The sequence below is a fragment of the Theropithecus gelada genome, chromosome 4, assembly GCF_003255815.1.
Source record: "Theropithecus gelada isolate Dixy chromosome 4, Tgel_1.0, whole genome shotgun sequence".
In the NCBI taxonomy this organism is placed as follows: Eukaryota; Metazoa; Chordata; class Mammalia; order Primates; family Cercopithecidae; genus Theropithecus; species Theropithecus gelada.
This window is the reverse complement of record NC_037671.1, coordinates 133,655,057-133,680,158: the sequence shown is the minus strand read 5'-3', so window position 1 is coordinate 133,680,158 and position 25,102 is coordinate 133,655,057. Positions and strand designations below refer to the sequence as shown.

At 37.3% G+C, this 25,102-nt stretch overlaps 1 protein-coding gene across 3 annotated transcripts in view; it reads left to right on the top strand.

The window, feature by feature from the left end:
- The window catches only part of SESN1 (sestrin 1), a 107,461-nt gene that overhangs the window by 66,179 nt on the left and 16,180 nt on the right, over positions 1-25,102 (top strand). Inside the window, exon 1 of one of the 3 annotated variants that reach the window (XM_025381941.1) lies at positions 18,165-18,361. The exons of 1 other annotated variant lie outside the window; for it this stretch is intronic. In XM_025381941.1, the coding sequence (XP_025237726.1) occupies positions 18,260-18,361 (102 nt within the window). In that variant the 5' untranslated portion in view covers positions 18,165-18,259. Of the gene's footprint in view, positions 1-18,164; positions 18,362-18,688; positions 18,969-25,102 lie in introns of those variants that run through there. One more of the 3 variants, XM_025381942.1, reaches the window with a different exon arrangement.

Below are 25,102 nucleotides of genomic sequence, written 5' to 3'. Positions count from 1 at the left end.
CACCTTGGGCCAGATAATGCTTGGTTGTGGGAGGGGGAGCTGTCCTGTGCATTGTAGGATATTTAGCAGCCTCCCTGGTCTCTACCTGCTACATACCAGTAACAACCTGCTCCTCACCAGTTGTGAAAATCGAAAGTATACGCAGAAATTATCAGATGTCCCATGGGAGAAAAAAATCACTTGTTAAGAGCAACTGCACTACACCCATTAGATTGACTAAAATGTTTTAGATTGACAATGCTGAGCATTGGTAAAGATGTCTCTTTTTTTTTCAAAACAGAGTCTCCCTCTGTCACCCAGGCTGGAGTGCAATGGCGCAATCTCAGCTCACTGAAGCCTCCACCTCCCTGGTTCAAGCAATTCTCCTGCCTCAGCCTCCTGAATAGCTGGAATTACAGGCGCATGCCACCAAGCCTGGCTAATTTTTTTGTACTTTTAGTAGAGACGGGGTTTCACCATGTTGGCCAGACTGGTCTCGAACTCCTGACCTCGGGCAGTCCGCCTGCCTCAGCCACCCAAAGTGCTGGGATTATAGGCGTGAGCCACCGCACCCGGCCAAGATGTCTTTTATTGTTTTTTAGACAAAGTCTTTCTCTGTCACCCAGACTGGAGTGCAGTTGTGCAATCTCAGCCCACTGCAACCTGCACCTCCTGGACTCAAGCAATTCTCATGCTTCAGCCTCCTGAGTAGTTGGGATTACAGGTATGTGCCACCATGCCCAACTAACTTTTGTATTTTTAGTAGAGAGAGGGTTTCACTGTGTTGGCCAGGCTGGTCTTGACCTTCTGGCCTCAAGTGATCCACCCGCCTTGGGCTCCTGAAATGCTGAGATTACAGGTGTGAGCCACCATACCTGGCAGAAGATGTCTTATACATTGATGAGTGAGAATATAAAATGGTACAACTACTTTGGAAAACAGTTTGGCAGTTACTTAAAAAGTTAAACCTGGCTGAGCGCAGTGGCTCACACCTATAATCCCAGCACTTTGGGAGGCCGAGGTGGGCAGATCACGAGGTCAAGAGATCGAGATCATCGGCCGAGGTGGGCAGATCACGAGGTCAAGAGATCGAGATCATCCTGGCCAACATGGTGAAACCCCATCTCTACTAAAAATACAAAAATTAGCTGGACGTGGTGCACACCTGTAGTCCTAGCTACTCGGGAAGCTGAGGCAGGAGAATCGCTTGAACCAAACCCGGGAGGCGGAGGAGGTTGCAGTGAGCCGAGACTGTGCCACTGCACTCCAGCCTGGCGAAAGAGAGAGACGCCGTCTCAAAAAAAAAAAGTTAAACCTACACCTATTATATGATTTAGCCATTCCACTCCAAGCCAAGGGAAATTAAAGCATATGTTCACACAAAGCTATTCAGAATTCATACAGAATGTACTGTTCTGGGTAGGTGAGAATTTTACCCATAAAATGAAAATCTTAAGTACAAAGAACTTTTTCTTTGTTGACTGTTCTTTGGTCTTTTTCACACTTCCTTCTGAAATCTTTTTGCTTCTTCCTGAACTGACACTCCTTCAGTTGAGGATCTGTTGGTAGTAGATTCTTAGTTTTTGTCTCTTAAAATGTGTTTCATTCACTTTATGAAAGATAGTTTCATGTGTTAAATACAATTCAACAATGGTCATTTTCTCTCAGCATTTTGATCCTCTGGCTTCCATTCTTTAAAATTAGGCTGTCAGCTTAGTTTTCCTTTTGTAGATAATCTGACTTTTCCCTTTCATGGACTTTGAGATCTCGTTCCTTGAAACTGTTCAGTTTTACTGTAGGCCAAGGTATAATTTTTCTAAGTTATTCTGTGTGAGATTCATTGTGCTTCCTGGGAAAAAAAAAAAAGAGTATTGGTGTCTTTAATCTGTTCTGGATAATCCTTAACCATCATGTATTAGAATATTACCTTTGTCCTGTTCTTTCTGTATTCTCCTTCCAATTAGATATGTATTAGACCTTCATTTCATCTTCCATGTCTTTTATTTTCTCTCTCATAAATTTCATTTCTTTGCTGTATGTGCTATATTCTGGACTCTTCAGATTTACTTTCTAGTTTACTAATAATTTTTCAGCTATACTGAATATGCTGTTGAATTTTAAGTTTTAATTATTATAAAAACTATTTCATTCGTTTTCAAATCTGTCTGGTTATTTTTTGATAGTTTCCTGTTTCTCACCCATACTTTCCTATAAAGTTTTAAAAAAACATATTGAACTGGTCTTCTGTATCTAGTAGCCAAAGTCTTTACAGATGATTTCTGGCAGTCAGACTGCATCTGACTTTGTAGTCTTAGGTGATTATTGTTTCCTATAGTCCTCACTAATGGCATCTTTTTGCATAGTACTTTTTATTATTGTAAGCTTATATTCATTGGAATTGTATCTCCTTCAGAGAAAATCTATATTTATTTCTAACTGGAACCTGGGGGACATAACCAGCCCACTTTACACTAAATATTTGCCTTGCTTTTAAGAGCAGGTAGGTAATAAGAGAATTCATCCACCAACTCCTCATGTGTGATCCCCCTTGTGTTTATGAATATTCAGGGGAGATTGTACCCCTTCCACTAAGAATAAACATTAAACAGGCAAATCTTGTCTTCTTTTGTAAATGGGGTGTTTTTCCTTCTTTATGCTTTCATTGAGCATTTAGCCCCTTGGGGTTTGGCTTTGTGATGGGGTCTCTGATCCACCTCTTAATTTCCCAAGTCCTAGGATTTGCCTTCTGTTTTCTGTGCTGCTGCTTTAGGTCCCTAAGGATCCACAGCTGCCAGCCTCAGTGCTGACTGTCTCCCTGGACTCCTCCTGTTGGTGGGTTTTGGTTTCTTAGGATTTCTGTTACTTTGCCAGTTCAGCCATTTTAAGCAATATTTCTTACACACAGGTCTCCAATTTGCGATAGTTCCACTTAACAATTGTTTGACTTTACTAAGGTGGGTAAGCAACACACATTCAGTAGAAAAATGCTATGGAAAGTAGTACGATGCAATGCTGGGCAGTGGCAGCGAGTGACAGTTCTCAGCCACATAATCACAAAGGCAGACAACCAATACTCTACCACATTGCCAGATGATTTTGCCCACATTTTGCCCACATTTTGACAAAGTAGGCTAATGTCAGCATTCTGAGCACATTTATGGTAGTCTAGGCTAGACTATAATGTAGATTAGGTGTATTAAATGCATTTTTTACTTATGATATTTTCAACTTATTGAGTCATAATCCCATTGTAAATTGAGAAGTATCTATAAAAATATTTTTAGGTATTTTGTCCAACATGAGTAAGAAGCACTAATATCGAGGTCAGTTTTTAACCTCATCTGGGAGACAGCGATGCTCTCAGGGCTTTTTAAGGCTTATAGGACCATTACTCTTATAGAAAATGGCTTCCTGCTACTGTGATATCCAAGTTCTTGTTTCTGCTTGATAGAATTTTTCTGGTTCTTCCTTTGTGATTAAGAGGACTTAGAAATTAGATAAAGAACCTTCTTATAATTTTGTACCAAGTAAAAGTAAATTGTCTCTAAGAGAGGCAGGCGAAAGGTTTTCCACTAAATACAGTACATATGCTGTGGTATGTAAACTTTGTGACATCTATTTTACATCTTTTTTTTAACTTGTTGTAGATTCATGAGATTGTTTTTTAAAGAGTCAATTGAGATATAATGAAATGTTGCTATATCAATAGTCAACATCTATTTTGACAAAAATTACTGATTTTCAAATGTGTGGGAAAACATTTTAAGGGGGTGTGTGTGTGTGTGTGATCATTGAATTTCATTCTACAAAAAAAAAAAAAAAAAAATCACTCATTCTTGGAGTAGGCAGTAACATAATTAGCCACTAAGAACAATCTACAATATTCTCTCATGCTTTAAATATATGAAAGTGACTTTAATAATGATTATTTGACAATGTAAGTCTTCATTTATGTTTTTATATTTTTCCTTTTACATAAAATGTTACATTTTGTTTATGCTAAATGGTAATTTTACTCATTTTATTTTGTTAGATCCAAACCTGTTGCTTTCTCTTTAGTGTTCTATATGCAAAGCCTGTAACATAATCAAAATGTAGTTTAAGTACCTATTTGTATGTGATGTGCCAGTAGTTACAATTTCAAAGTAAGATAAACATATGTCCCCAAACATACTTCCCCAAATCCTTGCACCTGGGACAGAATGTACTCTTAACATCGACCAAAAGGGGCTTATAAATACTCTGTGGTTGTGCCTTAAAACTGAACACAACATAGGCACATCCACTAACATTATTTATAAAAGTATCAAAAACATAGTGGATCATATTTTGGAGGTTAACAGTCACTGTTAACATGGTAGACTGTCAAGTGGTAGAAGATTTTCCTTATTTAGCATGATAAAATTTACAAACTTTTGTTCAGAAGATGAAATTTTAGAAGACTTTTGAAGGAAGTTGTAATAATGTGTCCTTAATGAAACTCTGAGAGAAGAATGTTTTCAAGTGTCAGGGAGAAATGTATAAGTTTCAATGGGGAACCATAAATAGGTAAATGGAATCAAGAAAGTTGGGATAGGATTAACATGTATGAGGAGGGCAGCAATTAGGGAGAAGATATATTGAGAGATGTTATAAAACATTTTTATTTTGTCTCAATGGGGAACCAGTTCAGATTTACTGGAGAGGCATAGTGTTCTACTGATTTGGGTGGTCACAGAGGGTGGAGTGAGCAGTCATACAGAGCAGATTGCAGGGAACATAGTGCAGGGGAAGACAGGAGAAGATGGTAGGAGTTAGCATCCCTTGGCCTCTTTCCGATGGGCACACCATCACTGGAATATTAACATTAACAAAACTAAAACATTATCAGGCAGCATTATGGTATAGTAGAAAGAATATGCTTGAGTTCTAACCTTTCCTCAGGCCCCTTGCTGTGTGGCCTTGGGTTGAGTACTTAACCTCTCTGAGTTTCCCATTTCTAAAATGAAGATAGCGTGTACCTGAGGTGTTTTGAGAGTTAAATGAGTTAAAATGCTTTAGAACGGCCTGGCATGGTGGCTCATGCCTGTAATCCCAGCACTTTGGGAGGCCGAGGCAGGCAGATCATGAGGTCAGGAGATTGAGACCATCCTGGCTACGGTGAAACCCCATCTCTACGAAAACAAAGTACAAAAAATTAGCCGGGCGTGGTGGTGGGTGCCTGTAGTCCCAGCTACTCAGGAGGCTGAGGTAGGAGAATGGCATGAACCCAGGAAGCGGAGCTTGCAGTGAGCTGAAATCGCGCCACTGCACTCCAGCCTAGGCGACAGAACGAGACTCCATCTCAAAAAAAAAGAAAAGAAAAAAAAGCTTTAGAACAATGCCTGATGCATACATGTTTTAGACGTTCTATTAATATCAAATCGACACTATGAAGTATAGCATTGCCCTGCTTCTGGAATCATATCTTAGATTAAAAATCTGAGTTACTAGATTAAAAGCTCTCCATCAATTGACATTCATTTACCTAACTGCTACAATAACAATTAGCTTTTCAGCATTACATGCATTTGTAGCTTAAGGCATTCCTCAGTCCAGATGCTCCTTTAGGAGTGAAAAAACTTCAAGTGGGTGCATCACTATAGGAAATTAAAAGAAGAAAGGAGAAAGGAAGAAGATATGGATGTTGTTCTCAAAAAAATATCTACTGGGAAGAAAAAAAATGCCTGGCACATAGTAGGGGCTTAATTAACACTGGTTGACTGAATGATGAATAAGTAAGACTAGTATATCCACATATATAAATTTTTATAAATTTAACCAATCCTTTATGTATAGTATACATGTATTAATGAAACTTTCAGTAATATTTGGATGGATACTGTTCTGAATTATTAGGGTTTAAAAGTCCCCCCAAAAACATGAGATTGATATAGAATTGATGTTTCTTCCCCAAATGATATATTGGAACTACCTTTTTTTCTGATTCAACATAGCTTAGTTATCTGTGACAACTGAAGATAAAGGAGAAGGATGAGGCTGGGTATGGTGGCTCATGCCTATAATCCCAGTAGGAGGCCAAGGTGGGTGGATCACTTGAGGTCAGGAGTTCGAGACCAGCCTGGCCAACATAGTGAAAACCCCCATCTCTACTAAAAATACAAAAAAAATTTAGCCAGGCTAGGTGGCAGGCATCCGTAATCCCAGCTAATTGGGAGGCTGAGGCACGAGAATTGCTTGAATCCGGGAGGCGGAGATTGCAGTAAACTGAGATTGTGCCATTGCACTCCAGTCTGGGTGCCAGAGCAAAAACCATCTCAAAAAAAAAAAAAAAAAAAAAAAAAAGAGAAGGACGAGGCAAGATATGACTGATAAATAAAACCTAGAGCTAGTCTCTAAACTTTTCCCCTACTCTAGGGGTGTATGGAAAACAATGAAATATTGGGGGAAATATACATCTATACACTTTTTTTACAGCATCCTACAATGTTATTAGCAAACCTCCTTTGCTTTAAAGTACATGGTGGGCTGGGCAAAGTGGCTCACACCTGTAATCCCAACACTTTTGGAGGCTGAGGCGGGAGTTCACTTGAGTCCATATAGCCTGGGCAACATAACAAGACCCATCTGTACAAAAATGTTAAAATATTAAGATAGTCATGGTGGCATGCCTGTAGTCCTACCTACTCAGGAGGCTGAGGTGGGAGAACCACTTGAGCCTAAGAGTTCGAGGCTGCTGTGAGCCATGATCACCCCATTACTGCCTGGGTAACAGAGCAAAACCCTATCTCTAAAAAATAAAATAAAAGTGTCTCCTAAAATGGTGGTTGAAGGAGATTATTAATGATAATGACAAAGCAAACTGTTCTACTTTAATTCCTTTTTTAGGGAACTAAAACCATCAAATGGTTTAAGTAGTATTTGAAGAGAAAAGAAATGTTGTTCATGAAGATAGTCACAGAAAATATTGGAAACTGCTTTAGAATATAAATTTGGCAAACTGAAGCAAAATGAAGAAAACTGTTAACTATTGTTTCACAACGTTTTTGTGTCTATATTGCAGGTAATGCTTTGTCAGTTTGAGCAAATCTGAGGTCTGTGCTAAATATAACAGTGATGAAATCTGTAACTCTTGAAAATCCCTTCTAAATCCTCTGAAAACCTTCTTCTCTCCAAGAAGAAGGATATGTATTGAGTGATAGAAATAAAGAGGAAAAAATTGTATAGAATTGCACTGTCAATTTGTTCAGTTTGCTTGATCCTGCGTTTGTTTTGAAAGTTGTATTTGTGGTATGGTTGTTTTTACTAGTATTTTATATTTTTGGATTTGGGCTGTAGCATTTCATCATCAGTGTTTCTCCCCCTGTGTTTTTTAGAAATTGGATGCTAGAGAATTTAAAAAGAGAATAATAATTTTTAATAGATATTTCTACCTTTATTTTCTACCCCCAGCAAGAAAGAATATTTCCCACAAAATTCTGTTGTGTTTTTTTTCCTACTAAAAATACCCTATTATTTTAATGGTAACTTGATGCATACGGTATTTGGCATAATAAAGATGAAACAAATAATCACTACAATACTAAAATCTAATCTGTTTGCCAAGGGTTGGTGAGAAGATTTTATCAGTTACTTTTAACCTAGGACAATATATCCTGTTTTATAATTTGTTGTTTTCTCTTGTGACACTATATAATTTAAAAAAAAAAAAAAAAGAGAGAGAAGCTTAGGCCTCATTGGTATCTGGAGCAGTTGAGTCCTTACCTGTTTGTCTGCTTTGTGATTGGCTAAAAGCTGTTGCTAAGCTTGTGTTTTTGTTCTTAGGGAAAGTTAAAAGTTGAGTGTGACCTATTTGAACTGCATCCTGCTGCTTTTGACTCTGCTTTGCTCTTTCCCCTGATCCACATACTTTTTTCTGGCATCTTTTGAGTTTAGATTTTTAAAAACCCACTTATGTATAAATTTAGTGTGCAATATTTGAAGATTGTAACATTTTAATGTGTATTTGTGATCTACAAACTACTGTAGTTTAATTTTTAAAATCTAATTGAATACTTGAAAGTTGAATTTATTGACATAAAGCAAGTTCTAATTGTAGAAAGCAAATGCATTTTAAAACCTGCCTATTATAAATACTAAAAATTATCTGGATATCAATAATATCTTTGTTAATAAGAACAAATCCAAACTATTTCACTTAATTTTTTTCAATTGAAATGTAATATGAAAATAGTTATTAGGTCAAATTTTTATGATTTAGGATAAAGACTGTTGCTCATACTGGCATGTATGTCACTAAAGGATAAGAGTGACTTTATTTATGTTTTCTTGAAGAAGGCTGAAAAGATTGATAATGCTTTCGGTTATAGACCAGACCCAGGACAGGCTAAATGAAAGTTATGTTGTGAAAGTGAGTTTGGTCTGTAATTCAGTAGACAAACATGAACTGTTGTAGTTCCAACAGCTTTTTCTCTTTAAGGCTCTATTTGGCATTGATGAGAATAAGACTTTGAACTAGATTCCCCCAAACACTCTGCTGGAACCGGTAGAAATGATTGGAGCATTCTCTGAACCTTAAAGCCTGACCCAAGTCTTGGGTGAGTGATGTAGAGAGCCACAGACTAGCTTGGATCCTCCAAACCTAATGTGAGTTCCAGGATACAGATCATGAGAGGGTGTGTGTGTGTGTGTGTGTGTGTGTGTGTAAAAAATGTGTTTTAATTTGTCAGTTTAGTCTTTAATAAAACAATATTATCAGAATTCTGATGTATGTAGTATCTAAAACTGTAAAAGTGTTTTATCAATAAATTATTTAAATTCAAATAAGAAAATTAATTATCAAATCAATTAGTGAAAACACGGGGGCTATTTTATATTTTCAGAAAATTTGAAATTAAGGGGTTATGAATGATGGTTGCAATATTTATATATTTTCTTGTATGCATACTATCAAGAAAATCTAGATTCACACAGGTAAGTGCTTTTCTGGGTTTTTGAAAATATCTTTATACTTTCATTTTTTATTGTGCTCTATATGTTCAGAGAAACTTCTCTAGTAATGAACTATAGAAGTCATCCCTGAAATTATAGACTTAGATAAATGGTTTTGAGTGAAAACTTTTTAAATAGTTCACCTTGCATTCTCAAGATACTCTGTAGTTAAACTGATCCAGAAGCTTGAACAAAAAAGTGAAAAGAATGGTTGATTTCAAACAACTACTTGCATTCTTTATTATAAATATAAAAGTTAAAACAATAAGCACCAAAATGTACAATATCCACTAAAACTAAGGAATCATGATGGGATGTGCAATCTATTCCTTCGACCTTACAAAATTGACAGTTACACCCTTTCAGGAGCATGTACCAAGCAAATGTGCCTGAGCTTCTCCTGGCATCTTTAAAGCCAAATATCCACTTGCTGTAGCAGTTCACTCACTACTGTAGTTTTACTTGAGCTGATGTAGACAGGCATGAGTATTTTAAAAGACTGGAACACATAAACTATACCCCTCCTAATCACTGACACATTTATACATGTATGAGAATGTTCAAATGTGCTCACACAGATGGTGGGAGAGAAATTATTTAATAACTGAATTATTAGTGGCAACAAATTGTTGTGGCAGTCTTCCAATGAATTTAATGTTGATATACATTTGTAGGTTACTTTGAAAAAGAAAGTTCAAATCTAATATTTTATAATATCTCTAAAGTATGTGTAAGGAATGGATTTTAAGAAATATAATTTGAAAACTGGTAATATACAAGAAATTCCAGAGCAGGAATGGGCCAGGTTCTAGTTAGCTGAAAGCATGTAACTGTATAAAATCAGGAATTATATTTTTGCTATTTCTTCTTCTTATTTTTTTTCTATAGAAAGAGACAGGGTTCTCGCTATGTTGCCCAGGCTAGTCTCAAACTCCTGGCCTCAACTGATCCTCCCACCTCAGCCTCCCAAAGTGCTGAGATTACAGGCATTGAGCCACTGTGCCTAGCCAGGAATTATATTAAAAGATTAGAACTTTAGAGTTGAAATAAAGTTTGAGAGATCATTCAGTTCAGTTTCATTTTAAATTTAAAGGGATTACAACTAGAGAGGTTTTCAGGCTTTTTTTTTCTTTGCAAAGATAATAAACTAGATGACCCTCCATTTAATGCTTCCTAACAGAATCCCAAGCTATCTACTAATCTGTATGATTTATGTAAGTGGTTAAATCTAACCTTAAATCCCAATCTCAAATTAAGAGATTTCTGCTTGTTCATATGATTTTTAAAATGCATATATTTGGGCCGGGCACGGTGGCTCATACCTGTAATCCCAGCACTTTGGGAGGCCAAGGCGGGCAGATCACGAGGTCAGGAGATTGAGACCATCCTGGCTAACACGGTGAAACCCCATCTCTACTAAAAGTACAAAAAATTAGTGAGGTGTGGTGGCAGGCGCCTGTAGTCCCAGCTGCTCAGGAGGCTGAGGCAGGAATGGTGTGAACCCAGGAGGCGGAGCTTGCAGTGAACCAAGATCATGCCACTGCACTCCAGCCTGAGCGACAGAGCTAGACTCCATCTCAAAAAAATAAATAAATAAAACAAAAATTTAAAAAAAAAGAAAAAAGAAATGCATATATTTGACATTTAGTAAATATTTACAAATAATGAATGAATACTAAATGGTTACATAGTATCAAGTTTTCTGTTAATTGGTAAAGTAATAGTATTATTTTACCAATGTAAACTTATACGAACATATATTTTAAAAATTAGACTCATAACAAAAGAATGTTACGTTCTCCAATTTGTATCATCTGAAAAAAATACTATTTTAGTATTTCTGAGTTATTTGCCAGAAAATAAAAACGCAAAAATTTAAGAAGATCATATTCTCTATTACTATAAGCAAAATGATCTTGAATTCCATTCAAATCTGAATTCCTGTAAAAAGCATACATTTTTAAGTGGTATTATATCTTTTATTTTTTGAGAGTATGTTTTAGCAAAACAGAAAGCTAGAATGGATAAGCAAATATAAACATTTTTATTTGATGAACTGTAGTCCCCTAAATGTATCTATGCCCTTTGGGTAAAAGGGAAAATGGCCCACAGAGTGAGAATTTGGGAGAGCAACAGACAGGAAAGTTCAGTGAACAGCATTTTATTTTTAAAATACATAATAACCTCCTAGTAGTCTCCAGATGTGGCCTTGTTCTTGTGCTCAGGTTAAGAATCTACAACTTGATACCCTCTTGGAAAGCAAGAGACCTCCGAAGGAGGCAGAAAAAGAAGGTGGTTTAAAGGATTATAGGACCTACAACTAAAGATCATCAAAAAGGAACTGAGTAGGAGTTCTTCACACTGTGCAAGAAAAGCACACATTGCAGAATTCTATTCACCACTTGATAGTAAAAATCATAGGGTAGGGAGGCATGGATAGGGAAGGCAGGATAGCTGTTATAAACAAAAAACAACTGGATTTTAAAACTTTAGAATATTGTCATTTGTTTCTTTGAATAAAAATTATCTTTAGTATAAACAAAGCATTTAAAATTCAGTCATGATTAAGCTAATGACTCATTAATATGCATTTAGCCCAAACATTTTGACCACGGGTAAAAATCCTATGGTTAAATGGGATTAGTTCAGTTCCATCAAGTCTGTGGGTTCAGGATAAGTTAAATATATTAGGTTTGGTTTTAATCTATTTTGAATGGATAATTTTTAGTATTATGCCTGGCTAATTCCTTGTATTTAAAATTATAGGTTACATACTAAACCAGTTCTTGGCCTGTGCCCACAAATAGAAGCACTATGATCATTTCATGTGTTCACATTGTTTAGGTACAGATGAAATCCAGCCCCTCAGAAACTGTTAGAAAAATTATACGACGCAGAGTATATTCAGTCTGAGAAATACTTTCTACTTGCATATATTTAGTATCTTTTGTTGCCTTTTTTTGTGTTTGTATATTTCCTTCTCCTTCTTTAAAACCTTCAGTAGCACCTAGTAACATATAGCTTAAAGTCCTAACTGTCCATTTCCCCCTCACATTCACCTTTTTCATAGACCTCATAGTATTCTAAATTAAACCCATTCCTTCTTACTTAACTCAGTGATGATGCTGAAAAGTAGCCTCTAAACATTGTAATATGTCTGCATGAATTCTCCCACTTAATTTTTATATTTCAACAGACACTTTATTTTCTATCACTTCACCTTGGATAGACCTAAGGATTATTTAAAGCCAAACTTGGTTACAAAATGTTCCATAATCTTGTCAAACAATGGTATCTTGTCAGACACAGGAAGTGTCTGACTTGTAAGTACATGCCTGACTTAACAAGTGATCCATAGATGCCTCTGTCAGACCCTGTATAGCTGCTTACCTGTTAGTGCAGGAGAGCAGTCACAGAAATATCAAAGAAAAATCAAAGGAGCTTGGATATCATATGATTTAAGAAATGCATATATTTGGGCCAGGCACGGTGGCTCACACCTGTAATCCCAAGGAGTTCCAAGGAGATATCTGTGAGTTCCAAGGAGAAGTAGAGAGACTCTGAAAGACAGTGCTTAGCAGAGCCGAACCCAGTAAAAGCTGATTCCCTCACAGAGCCAGCCTGCCTGCCTATAAACAGGCAGGTTTTGTGGCCCCTAAGCCTCAAAAATGTTTACCTGAAGAGTGAACTTGAAATTCATTATTAGGCTTTCAATTAAGCTTAAATAATTGTTTTAATGGAAACATCTCCTCAAAGTTCATTCATTCGATACATAATTTTTGAGGGTCTCCTCAAAAATTTGAGGGTCTCCTAGTGTGCAGGGCACTAGGACATTGGAAATACAGCAGTAAACAAAAAAGACAAACATTCTGATTTTATGGAGCTTACATCCTATTGAGACAAACTAAATAAATAAATGGGAGATACCAGTAACTTACAAAATTAGTGTGATTAGTTTGAGAAGCCTGCTTTCTTCCTAAAACCTACCACTTTTTGAGAAATGGGGGTCATGTGAGGAACATGTAGGAGGTTGGGTAGATTCAGATGAGATATGTAGTGAAGAGGCTTTGGGTAGCACGAGGCCACCAAAGGCCCAGAAAGAGACAGAGAGGAGTGACAGAGAGAAATATGGAGGATAGAAGCTCTCAAAACCCAAGATCACCCATTCCATGATTTCTTAAAAAAAAAAAGAAAAAAGACAAAAAAAAAATTCACCCTGAGTAAAAGTAAGGGAGATAAATTTTTCTCTCCTCCTACCCTCTTTTCTTGCCTCCAGAATCAAGAACTTAGGTGAATACACAGTTACCAAAATTTTAAATATATATTCAGTAAAAGCAGCAACCTCATATAGTGACTGCTGCTTTGGATTCTGACAGACCTGAGTTCCAATTCCAGGCTGAATTTTACAAGTTTTGTAAGTGGTCAAGTTGCCCATACTTTTAGTTTCTATGTCACAAATTTGTAAAATAAAAATAATTACATCTGCTTTATACATGTAAAGGGTTAAGTGTCTGATACACAGGAGTTAACAAATTAGTGGTCTTATTATTACCAGCCTAGAACACCTGACCATTATTTAACACATTGTTTCTTTAGGGGTAAAAGCAACTTTTTAATTTAAAAGCACTGACACTTCTTGGAATAATAACTATTTACAAATATTGGTGATGCCTCATATTTCTAAATAGCTATGTAGAAAGTTAAAACACTGTACATTTCTAAAAGAAGAAACCCTAAATGAGAGGAAAATACCAAAGACTTGTCAACATTCTTGCTCCTTTAAAGTGATATAATTCTAAAAATTGAAGAACTGAAAAAAAAAAAAAGTATAGAGCAAATAAGAGGATCAGTTTAAAGTTCAGTGCTAAAAGGATCTTAATGTACCCAAAACATGATGTTGAAAAGGGAAAAAGTGCTTAGCAGACAAGCTATGTAGATAAAAACAGGAAGATATGAGCTGGAGGAGAAAAATCTAGACAAAATTAGTAAGCAGAAGTAGTCTTATAAACCAGCATTTGTTCTAAATGAAACGTTTTAAATGACAATAGGGGATTTTTCAAGAATGCTTAAACCACATAAATCTAACAACTCCCACTCCCACTCTTAAAGGAGTTCTTTGGTTTAATGGCTAAAACCATCACTCTATGTTTTCTAACCAATTACTGCATTAAGTATAATTCTGATTCCAATGAGGAGATGTGCAAATCTATAGTACAGGGTTTAACATGTGGTCCATAAAAGTATGATTATGCCTTTTAGCCTAATTACTGCTTTTTCTACTAAAATATATCTATTCCTTGTCATGAATTGATTATAGTTTCTAAAGACCTAATGAGTTCAGGGAAGCCACTTGATCGGGAAAGCAGATGATTTGAGATTTGTCTCCTAAATTTCAAAAACAAGAGTTTGAGGCATGATTGCCTCCCTCAAGGAACTTACTACCATACTGGAGAGACAAAATCCACTGTCATCTTCTACACTTCTCTCCCTTCCCATTGTTTCGAAGACTGCCCTCTTGCCTTGCCAAGATTGCCTCAGCAGCCTTTCTAACTAACTCATCTCCTTGTCCCCAGTTTTGCCCCTTCCAATATATTTTTCTAAACCTTAGCTGACATGCAAATCTGATGTCACTCTATAGTTTAGAACTTTTAGTAACTCCACAGTACCCTTAAGAATGAAATCCGTATTCTTTAATGAAGCTTAACAATCTCTCGTTAGTGTTTATCTTTTTTTTTTTTTTTTTTTCCTTTCCTGTTGCCAGGCTGGAGTGCAATGGTGCAATCTCGGCTCATCATAACTTCTGCCTCCCAGGTTCAAGCAATTCTCCTGCCCCAGCCTCCCGAGTAGCCGGGACTACAGGCGCGCGCCACCACGCTCAGCTAATTTTTTTGTATTTTTAGTAGAGACGGGGTTTCATCATGTTGGCCAGGATGGTTTCGATCTCCTGACCTTGTGATCAAGGGAGGCCCGCCTTGGCCTCCCAAAGTGCTGGAATTACAGGCGTAGGCCACCACGCCCGGCCTACTGTTTATCTTTCACCTAAACTCCTTCTGTTAACTCTCCTTACCCTCTGTTCCAGACCCATTGAGCTTCCTGTATTCTGCTTCCCTAATGGATCACTCTCTCCTTTTTCTGGGCCTCTGCATATGCTAGATCTTTTACTTAGAACTTTGTGTCTATTCTCCCAAACTCTCCCCCAAATTTTCTTTCCAAGGCCTCCCTACTAATACTCTTAAGCTGTAGCTCAGGTATCTTTTTCCTTCAGGAAGCCTATCTTGAACCACCATTCCAAGTGCAGACTCCCTAATGTTTCATAGTTCTCTGTTAAAATCAAGTCATTTTACACTACTCTGCTTTTACACAGATTATCAGCTTGCTCTTGAGAAAAATAAGGTTGAGTGCATTACTGCTAAGGACAGATGTAGAGGCCATGAACCTCACTTTGATACAGTGCAGTAAGTTGACCAAAATCTTTTTAAAAGAAAGGAAATATTTCAGAATTACTATTACTTCTTGGATTAAATGTCAAGATTCTTCCTAAAAGAAATATCAAAATGAAGTGTTTAAATAGCAGACTTTGTAAGGTAGCTCTGGCCTATACTGACAACCTGTGGTAAATATCAAAAACACAGCCCTTTGTAATCACTGTTCTGTGTTCAGGATGTTCATCTTTTCAGCAGATGTTTATTGCATTCCTGTATGTGCTCAGCCCTAGAGGTTGAGAGGAGAAGCACCTTCAGGACATCTGGCCTACCTTCGAAATCCTTAGAAAATACTTTTTATTGAGTGGTTTAAAACAAAACATTTCAAAACTTAAATCTGCACAATGATAGTTGCTGGTTAATTAATATATTTGTTGGACTGGGTATGGTGGCTCACACCTGTAATCCCAGCACTTTGGGAGGCAAAGGCAGGAAAATTGCTTGAGTCCAGGAATTTGAGACCAGCCTGGACAACATAATGAGACCCTATCTCTACAAAAAATTTAAAAAGTAGCCGGGTGTGGTGGCCTCTGTCTGTAGTGCCAGCTACTCAGGAGGCAAGGTGGGAGGATCACTTGAGCCCTGGAAGTCAAGGCTGCAGGGAACGTGAACCAGGATAATGCCACTGCACTCATCCTGGCTGACAGAGCGAGACTCTGTCCCAAAAAAAAAATTTAAAAATGCATTTGTTGGAACTCTTGGTTACTGTAAATTTATTTGGAGGCAACCTTTTTATGTTGGAGAATAGAGTGACTAATTCACTCTAGTGCTCTACAGCAGAGAACAAGAAATTAGTACTCTTTGAGGAATTTAGGTCAGTCTTTATAGAGACCATAAAGGAATCCTGACGTTTAATGGCTTGAAGGTTCTCCATAAACCACTAAATTAGAATATTAAATTAAAATTATTTTTTTCTTTTTAGTTTCAACAAATAATTTGAAACTCTCTGGGGGAAAAAGGAATCCTAATTGGAGCTTCCTATACAATTTCAGTATATCTGAAATATTTCTTCAATAAATATTTATCAAGCACTAAGTATCAGACTACTGTATGTATGCAGTTTGCAGTTTTCACTTGCATTTACTTATTTTAAGCCACTTTTGATTTACCCGAATGCATGCTTTTCCCTTGCCTCTCATTAGAAAATGGAAAGATAAGCATTCCTCATTTTACAAATGTCATAACTAAGATTATGCCCTACTAGACAACTAAAACTGTGATTCCTTCAGAAATAAAATCATACCTCAATTCTTCTAGAACCAGTCATCATTTTTCACATACTTCTACCTAACTAGCTTTTGTAGCTCACAATCCCATACATCAAGTGCGTTTATGTTTCCAAGTCATTCATTTACAACCCATTTATTTCTCAGCGTATGTCATATTGCTGCAAATTGGATGATGTACTGGGTTTGTTTTGTTTTTGTATTTGCTTACAGCTGAGTGGGCATTTGATCATACTGTTTATTTTTGTGGCTGTGCTCAGTGGATGAGAGTTTGGAAGCCTCTGTAGCCTTTTCTTCTATATCGACATTAACTCAACATTGCTTCTTTTGATCAGTAAAAAATATTTTGGGTGCTTTAGCTATATTTTAAAAGCAGTATAGAGAACATGTATCATTTATCTTATTAGGAGATAAATAAAAAGTAACCATTTTGACATGCCACTTTAAACATGATAGTTGAAGAGCTAAAAGAGTAACTTAGTCTTCACTGAGACACTGTAGCGTCACTTCTAAGACTGAAACTTATTTTCATTTATGAGTCCTGTTCTGTGGCCATCACTACTGCTATGAATTCCACTTGTTTCCTTGTCAGAATGTTCCAACTTTTTTTGTTTTTTAACCTGAGCACTTAAGCTTTGAAAACAGCATAAACATGCAAAAAGAGATCTAATTTAGGAATTTATTTATTTTAAAGAGAGAGAATAGAGTTATGTAAAGAAATAGTACTGACATAGGACTGTGGGGATCTGGATTCTGGGCCCAACAATGTTGTTTTTCTCCTTTGTAACCTGTATTTTCCCAAGTTCCTCATCCGATTTCAGAGATTGAAATTCTGTCTTTATAACCCAGGGAGGGCACTTATGAAGGAATACTAGAAATTTTAAAGGCTTCGAATATACTTGAGAGGAAAAAGACAATTCAAAGATAGGCTGCCAAGGTTTATTATCTCTGTAGGGGAGTGATATTTATAGCTTTTACGTAGCTTACCAAAATGAATTTTGCATTGATTATAAGCCAAGGTCCCGTACATGTTGCTGCATTCTGCCGCCCATTTAGCGTCGTTTGGGCATAATGGGAAAGGAAGAAGGGAAATTTCAATAGTTTATCGAATTTACAGAGAACTTCATTACTTCTGGTGCTGTCAGGGTCAGTCTCGAGGTTGGCTGCTGTTTGGCTCTAGGTAAATGGCCAAGCGGGGGTGCAGCGGGCAGATTCCCCTGTCCCTGAAGCCCGAAGACTCGTGCTGCACCTTCCTGACAGTGCACGCTCACCTCGCTGCCTTCCAGAGCCCATTCCGTACCTGAGAATTAGCAGTTGGTGGGGGACCTGGGCCCCCGAGGTGATTTTCACCTCGTCGCCTCAGACGGCCAGCTCCTCACCTCCGCGCCGGGGGGCGGGGCTTTGCGGAGTCGTGGGCCCGCATTGGCTTGCGTGGCCGCCAGGGTGGTGAAGTGACGGGCGCCGGGCGGGGCCGCGCGGCTTGTTTGTCGGCGCCGCCCCGCCCCCCGCCGTCCGTGCTGACTGAGGCGCTGCAGCCCAGAACCGCGGCCGGCTTCCCAGCGCTCGCCGCCTTCGTGCGTCCGCAGCCGTCCCCGCGCCGACATGCGCCTGGCCACCGCCGCGAACGAGGCGTACACGGCCCCGCTGGCGGTCTCGGAGCTGCTGGGCTGCAAGCAGTGCGGCGGGGGCCGCGACCACGACGAGGTACCTGGGCGAGGGGCTGAGCGGGCGGCTGGGTACCTGGGCGGGTGAGCACCTGGCCGAACTGCCCTGTGCAACACGGAGGTCACGTCACCTCCTCACAGTCGCTGCCGGTCAGCATCCGAAAACGCTCCCCAGGTAGGGCGGGCGGGCGCCCGGGGAGCAGCGTCCCGGCCCTCCCGCGCCCTTCGGGGAAGGGGTTGCCTGCGGTGGGTGGGAGACCGGCGCACCGTGAGTCGTCCGTGGGCAAGAAGATGCTAAGCTGGAAGAGACTGCGACCCCGGTCATGTAAATGAAAGTCTCCAAAACGTAAATAATAATGTCGTCTGGACAAGTCTCCACAAGTCAGAAACCCAACAGACCTCAGTCTGAGGGTGAAACAGCCTGTGGATATGGCCCCTCGATGTCTTGTCAAAACAGATTATTTAGCCACCTTCACCCCCTTTGCCTCCTACTTAACACACACACACACAGAAAAAAAACACATTTGACTCAGGGAAGAGCTGATGTTGCCTGGAATAAGTGTGTCCTGCAAGCTCTATGACGTTATACACAGGGTATACTCTTGCGTATTAAGCCATCCCTTTTCTGAATTGGCCTTCAGAAAGAGGTACTTAATTGTAACATTTTGTGTTTTTTTCTAAGTGGTTGCAAATAGGAAACCATTTGAAAGTTACTAATGTAACCTTAGGTAAAACTCGAACCTTAAATTTGAATTGAAATCAGATGCTGTGAGAGTATTGCCTTAATTCAAGAAATCTAAATGTGAATTCTTGTCTCTGCAGCTTTGCCCACTAAAATGACGTGGTTTCGTAATTTCTTTAATGGAGTCTATTATCAGTATACTATGTATATTCATAGAAACTTAAATGAAGACACTTTGTCATGAAGGTTGTAAAGCACCAAATATTTTTTCGAGATTTTAACATTTATGGACATATTACATGTTCCTTGTTTACAGATGATAAAACAATCTTTGAAAGTCTCTTACAATATTGCTTTGGAAATTTTACCAAAAGTGAAAACAGTATGAAAGTGTTGAATTAACATTTACAGTTTCTGTTTGCGGGTCATAATAGATCTTTTCTCTTTTTGAGTAGAAGTGAGCCCCAATCATCATGCTTGAATAGATCTGTTATTTCTGCTGATGTTTGTGTGCAGAGTCCTGGTTCTTGCCCAGATCTGGAATTTCTAAAGATAGCCGTGTAAACTAAAAGATAAAGAAATAGATTTTGGCTTGCATATTGTTACAGCACTTATGGGACTGTGTTCAGGAAACCAGGAAACTTTGTATAGTTGTATGTCATTTTTAACACATCCCAACATGTGGGAAGATAAATTAAGAAGGAATGCTTTGTAGGAAAACTATTCACTTTACAAAAAGAATAACACAATTCTTTCAAATAGCTAGCTTCCATAATGCTTTTAAATTAAACACTTTCCCGAAAGGGAACTCCTGAGCAAAGTGTAGGGCACAAATATGGCCTAAGTATTACAAATGCAGTAACTTAAAGTAAGTTTTTTTCTAAAATACAGTTCATAGAAGGCAAAAAAAAAAAAAAAAGTACCTGGACTTTCAGTATTTCTGAATTACCTATTAGTATTAATGACAATATTAACAATTATTAGTACACTTTGCTATAGTGGGCATATTTCTTTCTAACACTTCTAGATCTCTCAATTTCTATTTAACATTTTTGAATGTCAAAAGCCCAGCACCCAGCTATAGGCAATCTCTCAGAGAAGGGAGAGTGGGATGGGAACTTTCACTTTTTATATAACATATCTTTACCTTGTTGAAACGTTTTTCAAAAAACACATGCTGGTTTTGAATTTAAAAAATAAAATTACTGTGAATGTTGTGATAATCACAACAGTGATAGTGTAGTGAGGAAAACAAAATGATTCAAATTATTTGTGTATTTTTACTTCTCAACTAATTTTGCAGGTGGGTAGATACTGAAAGCCAACAATGCTTTCATTTTGCACTTGTCATTCGTTATTTCACTTAAGGATATTGGTATAGATGCATAAATGTATCTCACAAATTTGAAACATCTGACTGGAACAGTTCTTTTCAGTACACAGACATTGATTCGCACAATGATACAATAAATACATAGTCTTTCTGTGGTACTACTGTCAACATTCACTAAGAATTTTCACTCTGAAAATTAGTGTTTTGCATTATACACTGAGGCGACATATCAGAAGTAATATTGTGATGGTGGAAACTGTTGTTGTCTCTTTCAAAGATGGTTATTAGGTTGTTGAGGGGAAAAGTCTCTTAGTTCTCATGTTAGTTTTCCAGCCACACCTTCACATAGAGCCTGTGAGGTTAGTGCTGTGATTAGTATTTACATCTGCTTTTCAACAAGGCCATTTGTTGGTGGCAGCTCTGCCTCCTAGAATCTGGATTGGCCAAAATTTGTTCAAAGTCTGTAGTTAAGTTTCTTACAGCTACAGATGAAGGAATAATTGAATTAACCTAAATAGGAAGTTATGAAATGTATTTAGTTTGGCTTATGATGACCCCATCGAACACCTGCAGTGCCTTTTTTGATCAGCATCTACTAGAAAAGAGTTGTAACCAATTTAACATGTGACCAAGAAGTGTTTCAAAAGTGAGTTTTCTAGAAAATGGAAACTTTTTATAAACCAAGAATACTACTGTATAATAACAGCAGTATCTATAAGAATCTCCAGGGTATCAAGAAGTCTTAAAGAGGCTCAAAAGAGTAATAATGAAAGATACCAACTCTAGAACCAGATGTCATGGATTCAGCCCCCATTTCCACCACTCACTAGTACTGACTAAGCCAGAATATTTGGGTTCAAATCTCAGGGCTTTCCTTGGACACAGGGTGGGGAACATCACACACCGGGGCCTGTCGTGGGGTAGGGGGAGGGGGAGGGATAGCATTAGGAGATATGCCTAATGTAAATGACAAGTTAATGGATGCAGCACACCAACATGGCACATGTATACATATGTAACAAACCGGCACTTTGTGCACATGTACCCTAGAACTTAAAGTTTAATTTAAAAAATTTTTTTTAAAGTTAAAAAAAAAAAAGCTCAGGACTTTCATCAGTTAGTTATGCTAAATGGAGATAATGATAGTACCTGCTTCATAGATTAAGGTAAGGATTAATCTAAGACTCGACTTTTTCATGAATATTGTAGAACACCAAATACTCTTTCTAAACTTTAGTATCATAGACACATGGTCTTTGTTTACAGGTAATATAATTTAAAACAGTGCTCAGCTCATAAATACTTTGTGCTAGCTGCTGCTGCTGCTATTGCTATTCATTATTATGAGCCCTAGTTGCTTTTTCAATGTTATTCAAGAAATAAGCAGAAAATTTAAAGGCAATTTGGTTCTCAGATATCATTGACTAGTGTTAGGGTACCAGCCACAGTCTAGAAACCCCACTTTACCCTCTCTTCCTGTGCTACTTCTGAGAAATTAAACAGCCAAATCTGTTAGACCTTATACCTAAAATAAGACTAGAATCTATCATAAAAGACTCACTTTTGTATAATTTGTAAAATATTCTATAGTTTATAATATGATGTAGTTGGGATTGACGGTATTATTATTTTGTCATCATCCCTATTTTACAGATTAGGACTCTTCAATTTGGAGGCTAAGGAAGAAGGGAGACAGTGTTATCAATATGCTCACTAAATTTAGCAATAGGATGGACTTATAAAGACAAGAATTACATAGAATCCTTGCCATAAATATAGGAAATACTCTGTTTCTCAAGCATTCATAGCCACCTTCTTGGAATTGTAAACCTGTGGTTTTATAATAATTTGGCATATAAACTATATATTTGGTAGAGAAATAAAACCAGAATAATATAATTTGTATACCTCTTTGTTTCTAAACCTATGTGCTGTCAATCTGGTCACATTTTTAAAAAGATGACTACCTTTCATGCTGCTAATGTATTTGTAAGATAAAGGCCTAGAAATTGAATCGGTGAGGGTTTTTTTCCTGCTTACAGATAACATTTTACATATTATGCACTTTGCTTCTCCTCCCCTCCCCCATTATCATAATATAACTTGAAGAGCTTTTGAAGTCAACTCATGTAGAAGTGCTTCATTCTTTTCTAAAGACTGCATGCTACTCTATTATGGTCATGCTGAACTTTATTGAAACAGCCTTCTATTGATGAACACTGAGATTGTTTTCAGCCTTGTACTATTAGAAACAGTGTTGCAGTGATTATCCTTTTACATATGGCATTTCACAAATGTGAGCACATCTATAGGTTAACACACTTAGGATGGAATTGTTGATTCAAAGGCTATGGGACTTTTTAATTTTGATCACTATTGCAAATTGCCCTTCCTAGAGGTTGTAGTAATATATACTCTATACTCTTTTTTCTCATACTTCAAAACACTCTCATCAGCAGTATACAAACAATTAATGACTGTTTCTCTACCGTCTCTCCAATACAGCCTGTGATCGAACTTTTTGATCTTAAGCAATCTTTTTGGAGGAAGATGGTATCTCAGCATAGTTAACTTGCAGTTGTTTTATCTTTGAGTGTCAAGCATTTTATTTTCTTTTCCTTGAACTGTCCATGTTGTTTGCTCATTTTTAAAATAAGATTGTTGGTCGGGCGCGGTGGCTCACACCTGTAATCCCAGCACTTTGGGAGGTCGAGGCGGGCAGATGACGAGGTCAGGAGATCAAGACCATCCTGGCTAACATGGTGAAACTTCATCTCTACTAAAAACACAAAAAATTAGCCGTGTGTGGTGGCACATGCCTGTGGTCCTAGCTACTGGGGAGACGGGAGAATCGCTTGAACCCAGGAGGTAGAGGCTGCAGTGAGCCGAGATCACGCCACTGCACTCCATCCTGGGTGACAGAGCGAGACTCCGTCTCAAAAAAAAAAAAAAAAAGATTGTTGGGGATTTTCTTATTGATTTATTGTAGTCTTTCTTTAAAATTTAGCCCCTTGTTATTTGAGTGGCAAATATAATTCCTAGCTTTCTGTTTACTTTTGACTTTGTATATATTTATTTTTCCCATGTGAAAGTCTTTATTTTTATGTCATTAAATTTATCAATCTTATATTTTATGACTTTTGGCTTTTGTGGCATTCTTAGGCCTGCTGCACTCCATGAGTGTTTTCTTCTAGTACTGTAATGTTTTTTTTGCTTTCTTTCTTTCATTTTTTTCTTATATTTAACTCTGATTTATTGTGGGGTAAAGCATGTTCTAGTGTTCCAGCTTCACTTTTTTTCTGAATGGCTATCCAGTTGTCCCAAGATCATTTGTTGAATAATTCATTTTTCCCCATTTGAAATGACACCTTTTCGTATACTAAAGTCCCAAGTCTCTTAGTTATAAAACAGTAATAAACCCTTGAAACAGGCATTTTCCTAAAATACATTTTGTTTATTAAAGACAGTTTTCAAGATTAAAGAAATTAGAGGGGATAAACGTTAATTTTAGCCTTAGTTTTATCCAACAGTTGTTGTTTCAAATGTATGTAATTGGATCAGAAATTCAGCAGTTAGAAAAGCTAAGAGTCATCATTGTATATAAATGGCTGCTATTGGTACCAAAATTATATATTGAATAACAGGGATGTCCTCTGGCATTTATTACAGAATATTAAAATTGAAACAAATACGTGGCCAGACCAGTGAATTAAGTGCCTCCTCTAATGAAGGGTATAATGTTAAAGCATTACTATCTTCAGTGTAAGGATGGAATAACCAAGGAGAAATCACCAACCTCCAGCATAAGATTATTTTATTTAAATATTATTTTATGAATTCTGTTGGCAAATATAGACTACTTTGAATCTTGATTTCTCCTAATAAAGATTATCTTCACTTTTGTCCTTCCTGCTTACTTTTTAAAAGTCTATTCTGCTTTAAAGATTTTCATTTGCTGGGACCAGATTTCTTGGATTGCTGCCACATGTCCTCCTCTCTGTGAATCCACCCATCCCCACTTTTTTCTTTAAAAGGCAGATACCTGGTTTATATCATGAAGAACTTTTAACAGCAGTAAGGAGAGAGTAGAATTATATGAGTATTTAATTATATATATATAATATATATGAGTGAAGGGGTTAATCTTTAATTGTATAAATTCTAAAAAATTTTTTAAATGACACTAGATAGGACATACCTCAAAACAACAACAGAAAGTTGAAATATATTATTTTGGTTTTGTTTCTGTAAGCACACTATATGGGGAGGGTGAGGGAGGGAAAGGAAACCCTAACAGATTTTCAGTTCTTGTTAACCATACTATACCGTCACATAAGGTACAGGATTCTAGAGTCACTGTGTCAAATGTCAGAAAACTATTTCTCAATTATTTGAGCTTCTCTAAAATATAATATGGGCAAGGTTGATGACATCCTAAAAATAAAAAAAAACTTAAGGCAAACTTACAAACAAAATGAGTTTCTCTAAAATTATTTAACTACAGAGAAAACATGCCCTGTAATGCTGTCTCTTGTGAATATAGTTTTTATTTTTCGTAAATTTACATTCTGTGAGGTGTTGTTTTAGATGTAATAATAGTTACACTTCTAGTTTAAGACACCTAGGTGGAAGTACTGCTTTTTCATTTTCTGACGACACACAGGGATTGATATTTGGGTTGGTTGAGTTTTAGATGTACAAACACACTGGTCTTATTTTGTATCACTGATGATCCACAGGGTTGGTTGGCTGCTATGTGCTGAACT